The sequence below is a fragment of the Vanacampus margaritifer genome, chromosome 16, assembly GCF_051991255.1.
Source record: "Vanacampus margaritifer isolate UIUO_Vmar chromosome 16, RoL_Vmar_1.0, whole genome shotgun sequence".
Taxonomy (NCBI): domain Eukaryota; kingdom Metazoa; phylum Chordata; class Actinopteri; order Syngnathiformes; family Syngnathidae; genus Vanacampus; species Vanacampus margaritifer.
The window spans coordinates 12,225,149-12,244,089 of NC_135447.1; the positions used below are offsets into that span (position 1 = coordinate 12,225,149).

Sequence of the window (18,941 nt, forward strand, 5' to 3'; positions counted from 1 at the left end):
TATAACTTGCAAATATACGGTGTGACTTTCTTAGAAATATATGACTTTATTCTTCTAATGCTACTTTAACCTAAACAAATACAAAAAAAATATTTCAAAACTACAAAATTTCCTGAATAATATATTTATCTAAAAAATACTGTCTGCAATGTTATTTTAGTAATATTGTGTCATTTAAAAAAAATACAAGATTTTATATATATGATAATATTGCAACTTTAATCTTGAAAATCTGGCATTTCATCTAAAAAAACGTAAAAGAAAAAATTATTTTCTCCCCCAAAAAATCTTTAACATTGTATACTAAAATGTTATAGTGTTTTGTAATACCTCATTTGTGACTATATCAAAATAGTTGAGCCTTGAAAGAGTTAAATGCTTCTTTTCTGCAGACTGCATCCTTATAAACGTCGTGGTAATGAATCTTTCCTGATTTTGGATAGCATCCAAGCATTACTTAAAAATTGAAAATGAAAAAAAAAATGTTCGTGTGTGTGTGTCACTATTCACCTTCATTTTCAACTGGACTATCAGAAAATGGCAGGCTGCATATTTTCAGACACATGAACAATGGATGCTGTCATTACAGCCTTCATTCAATGCTCAACCCCCACTAAAACTACACCCAGTGCATTATACCACCACCACATAATAATAATAATAGTAATAATAATAATAGTAATCTTTTTTTTATTTTTTAATCAGACTCATTTAGCTGTTCGACAACATTTTTCCTCATATATATTAAGCTTTGCCTTTTTTTTTCTTCTGCAGGCATTCAAGCTTTACGACCACTGGAAATCATCGCCATGCGTTCAGCTTCACGCATGCGCATTGACCCAACACACATAACACTGAAACACACACACAAAAAGAGAGAGAGCGAGTGAAAGAGGCAGCTCTGGGATCAGCTCAACTATTTTTTATTTTTTTTTATTTCCCAATGTAGCGCGACAATATTACCTACCCGGACGCCCTAATGGCTTCCTTACTTGGATACTCGATTTCATTTGTTACATTTTAAAATTTTAAAGTCAAATCGAGGTGGATTTATCGTGGTAGATTGCTCATCCGTAGAGGAAATATTTTTTTCGATATTAACATTTAAGTTGGCAAACTTTGGCCACACCTAGAGCCTGTCCTATTTCCACGCAACAAAAAAAAAAAGCAACATTTTTTTATATTATTATTTTTGCTTCGCTTTCTTTCTCTTTCTGGTTCGGTGGTGTGCGTTTGTTTGTGTGACGGCGAGTCCCGACGGTGTAACCGGAGAGGGGCCTCACAGAGGGAATGCAGGACTGCAATGGAGCACAATGCAATACAGGTAAAAAAAATAAATATATATATCATTATTTTCTTTCTATTAAATGCCCCATCCGTAACAGTCGGTTTTCTCGCTGCTCGTCGCCTTGATAAAATTAATCGTCGATAAATTAGGCCTCGGATTTGGAGTTTTATTTCATTTAGTTTGACCATATCGCATTGATTGCCCTCCCACCCCCTTCCCCCCCACACACACATAGAGTTTCTGTGACTCACAATTCCAACTTTTATTACAACTTCTCCCCCACCTCAAACGTGGCATATGTATGAATAATATTTTGATATATTTTCCCCCGTTATCAAACGTCCGACCGTGACACACAGCAAGCTGACGCCTGACTGTTCTCCCACTCAACGGCAGCACGTTCAAAATCCGCGTGTAATAATTTCTTGATATTTCCCGTCGTGTTTAATGATTAATTTCTTTGTGTGGTCGTGTCGACATTAGTCCCCCCCACCGTTTCTAGACTATGCTAACCGACCACCCCCACCCACCCACGACGAAGCACATATTACCGAAATAAAATAACATATATCGTTTAAAAAAAACGAGGGGAAAAAACAGGAAACTTTTAAAGCTAACCCCCTCCTGTTTTTTTTAGCCGAGCCAGCCAGCTAGCTTAGCCTAGCCTTAAGCTAACAATTGTTATAATTTAAAATAAACTACATATTATTTCTTCATTTAAAAATGTTGGAATCGCTCGACAGGGGCGAGGTTGGACTGTTTCGTTGGTGTGAACAGGGAGCGTTATAATATTACCAAGCCCCGACATTTTGTCTCGGCTGTAATTACCACTGTTTGAGGAATGCTAATATTGAGGCATGAATATGGTGACTTTTTTTCTTTTCTTTTTTTAGATAGATTTAAAATCCGCAGAGAGAGAGAGCACAGAGCTCAAAATCAATTTGTATTAACATAATATTTAATACTATCGTCTAATATTCATGTGCATTAAAATATATATTAAAAAAAATGTCATTGCTGTATTCCTTCCCAGTGGTGTTGAATAACAGGATATATCCAAGGTCAAAACTGTTTGGGGGGAAAGAAGCTAAAGACTTAGCTATAGGACATTATCTAATTAATATTAAAAAAGGAGCTTTCTCAAAACTCTTTAAAAAAATGCCTTTGCATTTTTTTCCCTCAGAAAAATATCACGTGCACTGACGCAAGCAGATTAAGGGTTTCCATCTCAAACTCTTGATGTGTGTGTGTGTGTTCACATTTTGAGACTGGCCTCTCAGATTATATTATGTGGTTTTTATTTTCCTGCCTCATTTCCACCACTAGGCTGAGTTGAGCACTGTTTCTCCTTTAGCACTAGGCTGAGTTGAGCACTGTTTCTCCTTTAGCCACCTCCCCTCAGGCTCTGGAGGAGGGAGGGAGAGAAACAAAAAGTCCAAAAAGATTGGAGACTGCTGCATGAAATCCTTGTAATGGATAATAGTATGTTTATCATACTCTCATGTTGCTATTCATCACATGTCTTCACTGTAATTAAGTTAAATACATGTAGAATATACACTCTGGTACCCTTGCGGCTGCTAAAGTGAAGGGGAGTTTTTGTTCTTGCTTGTTTTCCTGCTCTTTTGGAATGATAAATGTTTCAAAAGCACCGTAGATGAATGATAATAAAAAAATTAAAACACAATTAATTCACCTTACCAGATCACCATGACTCGGAAAACTGAGAATTGACACAGCAATTATGCAATTTAGGCTAATAATACGTTTTACAGTTTGAGCCTTGAAATACCTGTAATCATATTGAAACTTATTTAAATACTTTTCAACACATTGTAAATATACTTAAAATAAAAAAAAAGATATATTTATCAGGAAAAAAAATCTGCGATATTGAAGTCCACAGTATACCGGAGATTACTGTAGTTTGTCAAGACCACACATTGTTGGATTTATTTGCCTATTTTTTTTGTCTGTAGTGGCTAATATAATGTGCAGCTCGGGTCAGCTTTATTTATATCATTTCTTTCATACAAACGACGGCAAAAAGCAGTTTGTCAAGACAACGCAATGTTGGGTTTGTCTATTGTTATCTTGTCTGTGTTGACAAATGTAATATATTTGTAGTTTAGGTCGGCTGAATTTAGCAGTAAACATTTTTGTCAAGCAACACAATGTTGTATAAATGTGTCTATTGTTTTGTCTTAAATGACAAATTTAACATTTGTACCACCGCTCAGGTTCATTGCTATAGCCTCTTTCATACAAAGGACCACAAAAAAACAGTACAAGACTACACAATGTTAAATTGTTTGTAGTGGCAAATAAATGTATTATTGTATTACTTGATAACATATTCTGTTTGTTTACCTGCTACTTACTTACATAAAAGAAGTGACCTAATTAAAGGGGAACTGCAAATATATTAAATCTTCAACAGTGCTTCATTTATTGATAGAACCCCTACCCCCCCTTATTAGTGATTAATATTGTGCATTTTTAACCACAATTTCCACCATCCTTTCAGTCAAACTAAACAGGATTTGTGTGTCGGTGTGTCTTCAAGTTCATAATCATTTTTAACTATATAATTGTGTTTAGCCCAATCTTTTCTTATATTATCATCAATTGAGCTAATCTGGTAACAATCCTGCTTGCTGTTTGTCTTGTAGAGCATCCATTTTGTCAAGTAAATATGTTAATGAAAATGGCTTTCTGCATGTAGCATTGAATGAATTTAATGTTAAAATATTCCGTTTTGTGTTGCTTTTCATGTCTATTTATACGACATAATTCATTATTTTGTTCTTGATACTCCCTTTTCTCAGTTGTTTGGAAATATAGGCAACATTTCTATCAATATATATTTACCTATAAGATGTTGATACTCTACTTAAATTGTCATTTCTATTTTAAAACGTGCATTTTTATTTCTCTTTAGTACTCTGAGCTTTTTAAAAATAATTTTATTGCACGCCTGCTTTCTCAGTGTGTCATTATAATATCCCTGCAGTCTTCCCACACGTATTTTTATTCTTGCTTCTGTAATTTCAGCTGCATATATGTATGTTTGCCGTCCACCGGTGGCCCCACCTTTTTTTCTTCTCTTTTTTTAAACGTCGGGGGAGATTGATATCGCGTTAAAACTGAATAGAAGGAGACTTTGTTGTGGTTTGGGAGTTTTTTTTTTTTTTTTGTATGTGTAGTTTTCCCTCTGGGCCTCCGTCATGTGTGGCTTCCTTTTTCTCCGACGTTAATGAGGCACTGAGACTCCACCACGTCACCATTCTACATGTCCTTTTTTTTCATCTTTCAAATTTTTATTTGCGGCTCTCCTGACTTTTCTTTTTTATTCCTTTATAAATTGACCCTGTGCCTGCTGCAGCTTGTCTGCAGAACTGTGGCGTGTGGGGGGAGGGTGGGAGTTGGGGAGGAGGAGGAGGAGGAGGAGGAAGGGTGGGTATGCGGTGGGGGAGGGGGTGTATGATGTGGTGCTCCCCCCCCCCCCTCCTTTTTTTTTTTAAAAGGCGGTGGGTGATTGTGGTTGATCAGCACAACAAGAGTGAGAATTTGAGAATATTCTGCATTTGGGCAGTCAGGGAAATGGGGAGGCAGGAATGACAATGACGAGCCAAACAGGAACGACTGGTTGCTGTAATGTACAAGCGCACTCGTCGTCCTACACAGGAAATGCAGAATAAGCACTTTATTTGGGTGAATCTTCAAGTCCGACCTTTTTTAGTAGGAGTAAATGAGTAGCAGCTGCACAGGCGACCCCACCCATACACGCAGACACACACGCCACATTGATTATTTCAAAAACACACATTTCACTCTACTGGAATATGAAAATCAATCTAATCTCTTGAATTTATGAATAGATAAATAAATAAATAACTTTTTTAATTAGTATCAGTAAAACATTTTTTTTGTAGTTCTTTGTAAAATATTTATCGGGACGTTTTATCAGGTAAATATGAAATATTTTCTGGCCAACAATGTGTAATTTTTTATATAGTGGTTCCAAAGCTTATTCATTTAAATTTTGTCATTTATTTTGTTGATTTATTGTTTGACATTGAATTAAAATGGTAATATGATCAGAAACAATGGAGAAAGTAATATTTTTTTAAAATAATGAGGCAAAATTGAATGCAGTGCTTAGCTCCACCTGAAGAGGCGCGGTTGAGTCTATCATGACTAGATTGCGGTCCAAAGAACAACATGGCATACTTTTGTGCTATTTCTTACATAGTTTTTATGCTTAATTGTTAAAAGAATTGTTGAGGAATGTTATTGTTGAAATAACAAATACATTTCTGCCATCTAAAATGTTTTGAAAATATTAATTAGTAATTACTTGTTTTCCACATATCTCTATTCATAACAATATAACTAGTTTAGATTTTTATGCCGCCTTAAATTTCAAACTTCAAATTCAAATTTATTTCACTCTTTAAAATAAAAGAAATAAAAGGGGACAGAAAGAAGTAAAAACTTGTTATATCTGCCCCTGATCAACACAAAAAAAGCTTGAGGGTCGCGTAGCTCGTGGTGCTTTACAAAGGACTAAAGATAATTGAAATAGAAAATAGTCGTAGAATTAAAAAAATTTTTTGGGGATGCTTCAGGTAATACTAAATAGTACTTTAAAAAAATATATATGATAATCAAGGACAATTTAGTAGTCAAATGTCTTTCGATTAATTTTTTTGTTTCATGACTATTTTCAAATCTATTGACTTAATAGACTGCAATTAAAAAGTGAATGTAACATAATGGTGGTAAATGCAGTTTTCAGTTTTTTTACTTTTTGAATGATCCGCACTAGAATGATTATAGTCCAGAAGGATGTTTTCATTTGAGTGCATTTAATACTACAGATATGGACTGCTCAAATAATTAAAATTGAAATAAATAAATGGAACATACCGAAGACAAGTAAAAAACCAAGGAATAATCTATTCTTGTCCAATAAAAAAAGGGGGGGGGGGGGTGAACCCATTAAAAAATAGTTTTTATTGCATTTGAATAAAACCAAAACAACTGGGAATTATTTATTTATTTGTTCCCCATTGGACAGTTGATTATTCAGATCCTACTTTTTTTAACATCAGGTTCGAGTGACACGTCATGGCTTCTCAAGCCAGTCATTTACAGATTCAACAAATGCGTGTGATTTTATCTTCATGCTAATATAATCTGCCTTTGCTGATAAATTTACAAAACATGAAGATTTAAAAGGGATGCTAGGGAATGGGAAAAATGCAACACATTCAATGTCTAATGCATCATTTAATCATTCAAATATGTATGCGGACAATATTTCTATGTGCAGAATGATTAAAAAGAAAATTATTGTTGAGAGGTGAGCTCGACTGTTTGTCAGCCAGAAAGATCATCTGTGAAATATTTGGTGTCGTTTGCTGCTGGCAGGTGGCAGCTGAGAGTCTGCGTATTGTGTTTCATGTAAAGCTGCTGTAATTCGGTCTTTTTCTTATGCCTCCAGCTCCCAACTGCAATCACAGAGGACCGAGCCTGATGGGTTCAATATCAGGAGGGCCACATTTCCGTGGCTGTCATGTTAACCATTCGGCCCGGCCTGTTATATAAACAAAAAATACACAACCTGCAGTGATAGAATCAAATGCGCTTATAAAAAGTTAACACACCCTTTTCAAATGAGGTTTTTTTTGTGAATGGTAAAATAAAAAGCCTACCAGAACAGCTGTAACGATATCCAAATGTCACAATATAATATTATCACAATATAAACCTCGCAATCTGATAATTATCACGATATTGTGGGGAGGTTGGCCATAAAGAAAAAACTCCCGATACTGTATAAAAACTCACGATGTAAAAAAATAAAAATTCATACTGAAAACAAAAAGCACAATATTTTGTTTTTGTACATAATCACAACAGTGACAAAGAAATGGTCTATGTAGCTCATCCTGGGGATTAGCGTGAATGTAGGTGGCCAAAACATGCCCAATTAAAATTAAACTCCAATAATAGATTTTACCACTAGATGGTGCTGGAACTGCACAAAAGGAAAAAAACATGGCCCTTTTAACAAATGTGATGCTTTTAATATCGACTACAATTATTATTGCAATTTTATTATCGCGATGTTATCGTTACATCCCTACTTGCTGCAAAAAATAAAATAAAAATAAAATAAGACTTTCATTTTCACACCTAGCCTTTAAACACAATTTATCCCCAATTTGTTTTGACCTTAGATTATTGCATCATGAGTGACAAGAAACCTCCTAAATTTCAAAATATCCTCCCAGCATTTGCGTCAGGTTCAAAAGTATGGCAAAGTGTTGTGCTTCAATTTGATGAATCATTCCTCACAAGCTGCACAGCGGTTCCGCCACTGCAGAGTGGTCAGACTTTAATTTATTCAAATTTGCCGGATTCAAACAGTTCTTGCGATGTGGCAAAAATGGCGTCTTTTGCTTCAACTTGAACTTGATTGGATTGTTGCCTTTGAGGCAGAATGTTGGAATAAGCTGCGTCTTTGTGTAAAATGTATTTATTGGACAGCGCCTCCTTTTGTGTTCAGATTTATTTTTAGCATTATTCTGCCCCCACGCGTCGACTTGCTTATTAAAAAGTGTCTTATCCGGAACCGAACTGTTCCTCCATTGACTCGCGCCACAGCGGCCGATTGCGTCTCGTACATCATTTTCTCTAATAGGCTGCGGGTGAGTCATTTGGAAAGCACCGCATGTGCGTGGAGACCTGCAATATTGTCACGCTCACACATACGCTATTTACAGTCGGTATCAGGAGCTGCCGAAGATATGCTGCAATACGCAGGGGTTAATTTTTAACGTTATTTTTCTCTCTCTTTTACCTTCTTACCATGTTACAATGTGGCGGAGACGTCCATGCGAAAATCTTTGCCTTGATTGATAGCAATATTTGCCTATGTCAGTTTTAATTTAGTGTTACAATAACAATAAAAAAATAGTAATTCGCTTGCAAAAATGTGTCCAAAAATAAATTCGTTTTTTTTTGTTTATTTGAACTAATTGATATTTTAAGTGTTCAGCAGTGTAGGTTTTTTTTTAACATAAAAAAGTTTGTAAGCATAATTATGTACTTTTGAATAAACTCAGTAAATGAATAATGTAGTTTTTGATAACGAAACGAACCACTGTTATGAACTGATTGTTTTTTTTGTCAATGTAAAATTGATTTGACTCCAGAAAATATGCATCGTCATGACAAACCTCCAGAAACATTTGCCTGACGTGTGCGTCCCACTTTCCCCCGCAGTGGTTGGGTGCTCCTTCCTGCCAGAGAGGCAGCTTCGCCTTCTACAAGTCGGTCGGCAGCAAGACTCGAGCCGACGGCCCCGTGCAGGTGTGGCGGCTGGGCGAGTTTTACTTCGTTCGCTGTGGGCCGGGCGATCCCGCCTGCATTGCTGAGGTGAGGCAGGCGCAACCTGAGCAATTCAAATCCACTCATTTGGAGTTAACAACCTGTTTACAAATAACTGAGCAACTCTTGAGTCAGCGAGGCATGATAAAGCTAAATTAAGCACTTGAAAGTGTCATGCTATTCAAGTAAGGCCACATGTTGATGGGACATTGCTGGGCATTTAAAAGGTGACAATTGGGATGAATGTGATTTATTTTAATCAAAACAAATGCTTAGAAGAAAGACAAACTTTTCATGGACATAGCCCAAGTTTCACTCATATGGTGAGTATAAATTACAATATCCCCTTCCCAAACACCCAATGGGCACAAGGAAAGCAATATATCCATCCCATGATACAGAAAAAAACAACCCATTACAACATTGATTGATAAAGTTTTTATATATTAATTTTTAGTTGTAATTAAAAACTTTTTTTTAGTTGGTTAAAATTTTAAATGTATGTACATTTTAATTGTAATTAATTTTTAAATGTATTTTTTAATTCATTGTATTTTTTTAAATTAAATTACATTTTAATAATTTTTTTAATGTAATTAAAAAAAATTGTGTTTGTTGTATTTTGTAATCAAATTACATTTTAATTTTAATTCATTTTCAAATGTACCGATATCTGTAATTAAATGTATTCATAATATGGTTTGTGTGTGCAGGTGACATTACTGTGGGAAGACCAGACGCAGCGCCACCTCCTGGCCAGCGCCAGACTCTACTTCCTGCCCGAAGACACGCCAAAAGGTCGAACCAGGGAGCATGGTGAGGTAGGTGAAAGGTCCTGGGGAATGGGAGGGAGCGAGGGGATGAGGGGCTCATTCAATACCAGCATTGTGTTCATGGGCTTATTGATTTTTATCCAGAAAAAAGAGTCATCCAATTATTATTAATTTAAAAATGTTGTATATTATTTGGATTATATTTAGCAAAAAGTCACGTCAACTGGAGGTAAGTAAACGTTTAAAGAAAACGATATAGAATCAGATTTTATTGTTTTATTTTATTTTATTATTTATATTTATTTATATTTTATTTATTATTTGTATGCTTTTATTTTGTTATTAATTTAAAGATATATTACAACAACAACAACAAAAAAGCAATCACATGTCGGAACGTGAGGCAGATTTGAGATCATAATGCATGGAAATGTTATTCCTGTACGCCGGCGAGTAAGTCCACCGCCATCTTAATATAATCAGAGGAATGCGTCAAGAAGGACTATTAATAACCTTGTCACAGGAACGTAGCCTCTAAAGGCGTTTTGGAAGAAATTTAAACAATTTCCACTTTCAAGTTTGCTGGGAAAAAGTAAAAAAAAAAAAAAAAGAGGCAACTTTATTGGCTGGAAGAGTCCTCAAACGTGTTCCATTTCAGCTCCTGCGACTTACTGGCTGGCTCGCTCATTGTTTGAATTACAAGCAGCCGCTTCCGCCTTACCTCGCACGCAGCAGAAACAGAAGTCTTGCACAATGATGCACTGCGGCGGCCGTTCACGAGCAGGCCTATGAATCACAACCTAAACGTATAATAATACATCTTCTTTCTTTTAACTTTTTTATCTCCGCTGAGCCTCCTCCCCCTCGCCTGCCTGTTCACCTCACGGTGTGTTAATAAGCTCACACCTGGCTACGATGGGGGGCAGGAATGCGGGAACTCCCACCTGGAAGCGGCCCAGGGAAGTTGGAGGGGGGTTGGCCTTCGTTGGCCTGCAAGAGATCGCTGCAGACGGGCTGTGAACTTGCATCCGCCGTCAAGCAGCGTCACTCCTTCTTAACATGCTATTTATTCACAAGCGACCTTTAAGAATCCCCAGCCAGTGTGACGAAATCCCAAAATAAAATATCTTCCGATGCCTAACCTTGAATGTCACACAACGGGGTTAGCTGCTGCTAGCATTTGTGTCACAGCTGGGATTTGATAAATGTATTACGCAAGATTTTTTATTTCACCTCTCCAATCCACCGAGAAACTTACAGCGCATAAAAGTGCAATAATACGGGCAACATTTTTCAATCTGCTCACACTGGTTGATTTTCAAGTCAAAAACAATTTTGCCAATTTTGCATAGTTTAATTTAAATTTGTTCCATGAACAAGCTCAACTGAAAAAAATTCCCCATTTGAAAATGAACTGAAGTGTCATCAACCAATTACATCCCCCAAAAGACACCATTTTTTGTTACATGTTTTTAATAATGGAAAAAAATCTATAAATCTTTAAAAAAACAAAACAATCAAGATTAATCAGGCAGAGTTTTGCAAATTAATTGTTGATACAATCTTACTTTATTATGAAGCAGTAAGTGTTATTCTGAACTCTCTCTGTGTACATCCTATATTAAAAATGCAGATGTTTTGACATGTTAGAAAGGTGTCTTTTTTAAAAATTTTTATAAGTGGAAGTCAACCTTAAACATTTATTGACAATAATATGTTATATGTGACCTCTCTAGTCTAAACAAGATATTCTGATTAATATTACATTTTTGGAATATGAGTTAAGCAGCAAAATCCGGCTGTTTTTATCCATCTCAGGGGGCGGCCATTTTGTCACTTGCTGTCAAGTGAACATGACATCAATGTTGCTCAGGGCTCAAGCAACGACCAATCACAGCTCACCTGTTTTCTGAAACTGCGCTGTGATTGGTTGTAGAACATATTATTGTCCCAAAAAATAATTGTGGGTTGATTTTCTTCTTCAAGTCATCCTTTTATAACAATAAAAATACTGGAGTAGAAAAAATAGATCATATTTTGCCAGTAATTTCTTATGTTGTTTGTTGTTTTTGACCTACATATATGGTCAAAATTTAAATTCATCAATTCATCCTTTTTTGCATGTTTTTGTATTTGAACATTCCAATGTGTTGTAAAGTTAACGAAATACAAAAGGGTTTAAAGTATTGTAAAACAATCAAACATTCTGCCTGTAATTCATATTTTTGTTGTTGTAAGCATTAAGGAACCTAAAAAGAGAAGTTATTTTCTGCATTATCCATTTTTTTTAATTGGCCAACTTTTATTTATTTATTTATTTATTTTTGCCTAATTAAGGCATCAACCTCAAATCGGTAACATTTGATACAAGCATAAAGAGAAGATGACCACTATATCATGGAACAAACTCAAATAAAGCAAAAGTACTCACCCTCTCAAGAGGTCCGACAAACAAAATGGCGAGCGAACAGGGGCGTGTCATATAAGTATTGCTTACGTGACATCAACACATGAAGTTTTCTCAGATTTTTTTTTTGGAAGGCATATTTTTCCAGAACATTTTTGGTCCAGCTCTCAAAATCACATTCGACAATGTTGCCTGATGATTTGTGTAGGACGAGGTTCTGGCCGTGTCCCGAAAGATGGTGTTGCGGGTGGAGGACCTGGTGCGGTGGTCGTGCGACGAGCCGCCGGTGTGGAGTGGCGGACCGAAAGCGACGCCCTGCGTCACCCCCAACGGGCTCCACAAAGCGCCGCCGAGCAGCGAGACTGGCGGCAGCGGCGGCAACACGACGGACTACATACCTCTGAAGGACAAGAACGAAAGCAAGAAACACACAAACGCTCACATAACGGCGACCACGTGACGACATGCTAACCGCTCCGCTTTTTGTTGTCGCGTAGACGGCGTGAGCGAATGCCAGGGTGTCAAAGTCCTCAGCTACCCGCAATACTGCCGCTACCGCTCGCTGCAGAGGCGCATCCAGGACGGCGCCCGGGGTCCGACGCTGCAGGACGGCCACCTGCTGGCCCTGGGAGGCATCAAGGTGACGCCCAGCACCCGCTTGATGTACTGCAGGGACACTTTCAACCACCCCACGCTGGAAAGCAGCATCAGCTTCACCTGGCAGTTCCGTAAGTGCTTTGGGAAAAAGCTCAAAAATTACTGATTGGTTTTAGTATTTTACATAACTTCTTTTTTTTCCCCCTGCAGGGTGTCCATCTCTTAGCCTCCGAGGACGACCTCGCAAGAGACGAGGCCGCGACGGCAGAGACACGCCGACCTCCGGCCAGTCGGAATCCTGGATCGAGAGAATGAAGGTTTGAGTCTCTCTACTTTTCAGATAGCAGACAAATGACATTAGTTGACATTAGCTGAGTCTTCTTCCCTTAAAAAAAAACAAAAAAACAACTTAATCTCTAAGAGGAAGCTGCAACTTGTTTTTTCTGCTTTTCCGCCACCAAAAAACTGACCAGACATCTTTTAGCTACTTAAAAATATTAAGTTACCTATATTATATATAAAAAAAGCCATTAAGAGATTAAACTGGATTCATGTTCAGTAAATGGTTCTGGTTTTGATTAAGCGTCGTGGGTATGTTGAGGTGTTGTTAAAGGGCCAGAAAAAACTAAACTTAAAAAATTAAATACAGGCTCCCTCTAGTGGTACATGAAAGAACAGTTCAGATGTGTACAATTTTCATTTAACTTTTATGTGAAATGCACTTTAATTGAATAATTGCAGTAGATTTTGTTTATTTTAAAGTGCAATGTTAAAGTGGACCATCACAACCAACAAGTGATTAAGCACCGCACAGCTACTGGGGCACAGCAACATAAAAACTACAATTAAAAAAAAATTAAAATTATTGAACCATAAAAACATGGGGTGATTGTCAAAGAAGAAGCGGACTGCCAAAAAGACATGAAATGGTCAAGAATAAAGGAGAGTGCGGATATTGTGAGTCTGTTGGCAATAATCAATCACCCCATTCTCTTGACTGCACTCGTCCATTTTGGCAACTGAGACTCTCCGCAACTGAGTCGCTCCGCAAATTAATAAAAATGCAGAAACCAAAATATGTTACAAGTAGCTAGTTAATAATTCAGTTTTTTTAGTTTTGTTTTTTTAGACGGACATTCCATAGAAATTCTACTTGCTCTGTTTTTTGTAGAGCCTGGGTATCGATTCTAATTTCCTTAGTCGATTCACAAGATTTCAGTTCGATTCGATTTTGATTTTTCCCGATTCGATTCACTTCAATTAAATCGATGTTGATTAATTATGGAACATACATTTTTTCTAACTATCAAGGACATGATAAAAACTCCACAAACATTAAATTCTAAATAACATTTTGTGGAGTCACTGGTTAAATGATTTAATTTATTAATTAAAGCAACATGTGTTATAATCACTTAAGTGTTACACAAACATTGACATCAGCAAGGATGAGATCATGAAAATATGTTCATAACATAAATTAAAAAAATTCTGAATTGTTTTTAAGTGCAATAAGTCAGGTCTTTCATTAATGTAAGAAAATACTTTTAAATTCATGTGAACTGTCAATGTCAAGAAAACAGTGAGATTTAAAAAATACCTTCAAAATTCTTTCATTTCTGATAAATTTATGGGAAAAACAAGGTTGTATGAATCAATATCAAGCTCGAAAATGCAAATCTTTATTTTTCTTTGAAATTCGATTAAAAAATTTTTTTTAAAAATTTTTTGCTCTTCCACACAATAACAACCACCTCGCGTCATCTTTTTTAGGAGAATGTGATGGGCAGTGTGGAGGTGGGCGGCGAGGACAGCTGGCTCCCGCACCCCGAGGAGCAGCTTTTCCTGGACGAGCTCTTCGCCTTCATGGAGCGTCACGGCTCGCCCATCCACAAAGTGCCCAACCTCGGCTTCAAGAAGAGTGAGTTGGGCTCACATCTCATCTCGATTTACTTTACTGGCAGAAATTTTTAGCAATTTTTTTCTGCCTCGATGCCCTCAGTCGACCTCTTCCTCATGTTCTCGGTGGTCAGACGTCTCGGAGGCTACGAAAAGGTGACACACGTTTTAAATTTGTTTTGTTTTTTTGCTCATTTATGATCTACTTCTTAACCCTGTAAAGTCTGAACCATGAAATATATGAGAGAACAAAATCAACTTCCACCTATGACTTTTGATTTGTGTCATATTTGATACATCCGGTAACAATGCTTTAGATTTGTATATTTATGACTGTCAAAAATATAATAATAAACAGGCATATCAAACATATTAGTATTTCCAAAAATCAGAAAGAACATTTCCCACTATTAATAAGTATAGGGGTCGCTCCTTTCTCAATTGGGGCGATCTTGCAAGGTAGCTGGAAAAGCCATCATCTGGGTGATACTGCCCTCTAATGGATTATCCGTGCAATGCATGTCTCAGATCATATACGTCTGGGATTTAATGGGGGAAAAAAGTATTAAACCCATGAAATAGAGGGCTCAAAATGCCTTGTATTTAATACGATACGTTTGGCTTTATAGGCTTAAATTGATACGAATGAACATTGTGATAAATGTCACATTGTGCGTCTCAGGTGACGTCGGACCGCTTGTGGAAGGTGGTTTACAACGAGTTGGGCGGATGTCCCGGCAGCACCAGTGCAGCCACCTGCACCAGGAGACACTACGAAAGGTCCGACTCGAGCGCTTTTCAAGTACAAACCTTCTGACTTAGACACCGCATATAAACGTGACGTGTATTCTTGTCTCAGGCTGATGCTCTCTTATGAGGAGCACCTGATAGCAGGAGGCATGGAAATCAATATCCCAGAATGCAGCCTGCCCGTGAAGCCCAGAGGCATCCGAGGGAGGAAGCCGCTCCCACGGGGCAGAAAACCTGGACCCAAAGTTAAGATGCCAGCCACTCCACCTACCACGGTAAGAACAACACGTAGCATATGTCCTCTAATAAATGCCTCCCCTCTAATAGTTGAGGAGCCAAATGTTTTGCCTTCATCTTTAGGCAATTTAAGACATTTTACGAGGATGGCAATTTTTTTGCGGTAGGGCTCTCTAGCCCCCTGAATTCAGGGTGTTCACTGTGTTTTCTCAAATAGTGGCCAACCCACTAACAGACACCGTAGTCCAAATAATTTCTAAATCAGAGGTGTCGAACACAAGACCCGTGGGCCAGAACCGGTCCCTTAGGGGGTCCAATTTGGCCCGTGAATACAGAACACACACTTCAGTTTTTCACTAAAATGAACTGTTATTACTAAATTTTGTCACGCTGACGACCACTTGAATGAGATTTAGAAATCTGTCTTTTACTTACTTTAATTTGATGCAAATATCGGGCGCTTATTCTTTATTACTCTGCAATAAAATAAAATAAATGAATGGAAGTAATTTTATAATGTACGTGTAATTATTTGCACCAAATAAAAATGGAAATATTTGTCACCTTCTGTTATTTTTAGCTTTTTAGGCCACGAACATACTGGTCTGGCCCACTTGAGATCAAATTTGGGTGAAAGTGGCCCTTGACTTAAAAGGAGTTTGTCACCCCTGCTAAATGTTCCTTGAATCTTCCTTGATGCCAATTGCCACTTTTAACGAGGGCTTTGGCTCCATCTTGTGGCATTTTGTTTTTAACACTATAAATGATTCATTTTTAATGCGCCTAAATTGTTGTGTTGATTCTGCCGTCGTTGCAGATCACCACCGCTGACGGCATTGTGGTGATGGTGAAACGAAGGCGGGGCCGGCCGCCTGGCAAGCGCAACAAAGCCACGCTGATGGCTCAGGCCAAACTGCTGGCTCAGCAACAAACCAAAGTCATAGCGGAGTCTCCCAAGCCGATCCTTCCGGCCCGAACCGGCGATGGACCCACGCCAAACAGCAGCACGCCGCAGGTACGAGCTACAGTCAATATTGTGCTTGAACTCTTGTGATTACAACCATTTAAGGGGAAAGTCAACCTTACAAATTTCTTGACAATAATCTGTTATATGAGGGCTGTGCAATTAATCGAAATTCGATTTCAATGATTACATGCCACAGTTACTAAAGCGTAAACAAAAATAAAAGATTATTAATACTAATTTTGAGTTGTTAACATTCATATTTTTTGCACCCTTTTTTCTAATTTATTTATTGATACACCTTGTTTGGTCCTAAAGGAACTTGCATAATTATAGTGTTTCAAAGAAATTTATGAGTATTTTTTCCATGTTTAACTCATTCATTCCCAGCCATTTTCACTGAAGCAATTCCCCTTCACTCCCGGCTGTTTTACTGGATTTTGACTGATTTCGCAAGGCCCACAGAATATTGAGTTCTATTGCTATAAAAACATGGAACCTACCAAAATACAGATTAGAGTCTCTTCTTTCAGCAGGAAAAAAAGTATATTTCTATCTGTTTCCATTTTGCAGAAATTAGCATTAGAATATAGCTAAGTTTCATCATTATTCACAAATCTATTTGGAATTGTGAGTAATTTAGGTTTTTTTTCAACATGGCCCTGGTTGATCTCTGTTGCTCTGCTGCCACCTGCTGGCCGTTTGCATAATAACTACCATTTCTTCAACCGTTCTTTGCAGTTGAGAGGCTGCATCAAAGCCTTCTGTATGCTCTAGCATTAAAAAAATAAAACATTTTAAAAAACGTATAAATATGTCTTTGGGACACTTAATACATTTAAAATAGAATGCATGTATACGTTTTTGGGAGCAAATTAGTTTAAAACCCAGATGCAGATCTCTAAATATGTCCAAGGCGAACAATTTGTAAACCTTCCAAAAATGAATTTTCCACAAGGTGGTAACCGTCTCGCCTCTTTCTGCAGGTTTCACATCCCCTCCCCTCTCCCTCGCAGCAGCCCATCCAGCCGGCCCTCATACCCATCAACATGCCCCTCACCCCGGACCTCTCCCCCATGTCCACCCCCTTCCTCCCCTTTCCGCCCAAGCCAAAAGACCCCAAGGAACGTGCCGGAGAGTCCGCAGCTCCGGGCGTCCTCCTCTCGGCGCTGCCTCGCCACTTTGTGGGCGGATCGCTGGGCGGGTTCAGCCCCATCAAAGGTTTGTGTCCCCTGGACGTGCTCAGGAACTGCGTGGGCTTCCAGAGGGTAATGGAGAGCCCGGCCCTGACGCCCCAAGAGCCGAGTCAGCCGCACACTACCATCTACACCCTCCAACCCAAAATGGGAAGCCCGGACTCGCTTCTTCCGAGCGTAGACCAGCTGCCGCCGCCAGCCCACCCGATTCAGCAGCACCACAACATGTGCTCGGGGTGCAACGTGGACGAGGACGCACAAAGGGGAGTCGCTCGGGATGTCAGGAATCGTCACCCTCTGCCCCCCCTCCGGGTCCTACCTTTAGATCTGGACTGCAGTGTCCAAGTACGGCAGCTGATGAGGACTCGTCTGGGTTCGACTCAGTTCCAAAGCTTCACCCGCCGGCTGTCCGAGGCTCTCTCCCAGGACCTGAGCGCCAAGCCGCCCTGCTCGCCCATCACGCCGCCGCCCGAGCAGGCCCTGCCCCTCAACCTCAGCAAGCGCTTTCCACTCAAAAGACCCGGCGCGGACCCGGCTGAGCTCAGCCGAGCGTCCTCTAACGGAACGGAGTGCGAGCCGTCTCTCAAAAAAGTCAAAGCTGACTGCTCGGAGCTCCCCGAGGACTTTAGCCTGGGCGGTGGCCACGGGCACCCCATCTCGGGGGCCGCCGCGGGCGAGGGCCAGGAGCTGGGAGCGAAAAACCAGGAGGAACCGGCAGACTTGAGCTCCCCCAGCAGGATCAGGGCCTTCCTGCTCGGCCTGCCGCCATTTCAGGTGAAACTGGACGAGGATCTGAACGCCGTGAAGTTCGGCAAAGTCCTTCCGTCGGGTTCCGGAATGGAAAGCCAGAGGACCGTGACCATTAAGAAAGAAGCCGAACCGGGGCTAACGGAGACAAGCAACCACAAGTCGGAATCCATAACCAAACCGGTAGGAAACGTCGAGATGCTTAACGAGGATTTCAAGGAGGAAGGGAACGCTTCAGTGGACGAAATGGAGAATTTCAGCGATCAGATGAGAGCCAGTGTGGAAAAATGCGATATGGACCCCTCAAAGGGCCACCCGAGCCCCGTACTGCCCCAGGCCAGTTCTCTGGTTCTGGCTCAGCAGAGCTGAAGAGGGTGCACCCACAAAATTTATCACGCACATTTTTGGGCTTTTTTTGTTTGTTTTTTGCGTAAACGTCCCAGCCTGGTGGGAAGCCAACATCTGCGACATCTCAGAATGTTTTGATCGCATTCTTACAGTCACACAAACAATCGCAAATCATTTCTTTCTTTCCAAGGCAAACAAAACGCAGAGACTCTTGAACAAGCACTGCCATAGAGCCCCACCCTTCCCATCCATTATTCAAAATAAATATTGAATAAGATCCATAAATAAATAAAAGCGTATGGGTGATGCTATGCATCGAGACGTCCTGATGAGC

The 18,941-nt window shown here is 39.1% G+C and overlaps 1 protein-coding gene across 1 annotated transcript; it reads left to right on the top strand.

The window, feature by feature from the left end:
* Nucleotides 1–887: 887 nt before the first annotated feature.
* On the top strand, nt 888–18,922 carry LOC144036491 (uncharacterized). The gene is made up of 12 exons (XM_077547184.1): nt 888–1,324; nt 8,585–8,737; nt 9,403–9,510; nt 12,078–12,288; nt 12,367–12,597; nt 12,677–12,783; nt 14,240–14,387; nt 14,469–14,521; nt 15,048–15,145; nt 15,225–15,390; nt 16,170–16,367; nt 17,303–18,922. Exons 1-12 carry the CDS (start codon nt 1,304–1,306, stop codon nt 18,626–18,628), a joined length of 2,820 nt encoding a protein of 939 aa, XP_077403310.1. The 5' UTR covers nt 888–1,303; the 3' UTR covers nt 18,629–18,922.
* The last annotated feature ends 19 nt before the right edge of the window (nt 18,923–18,941 follow it).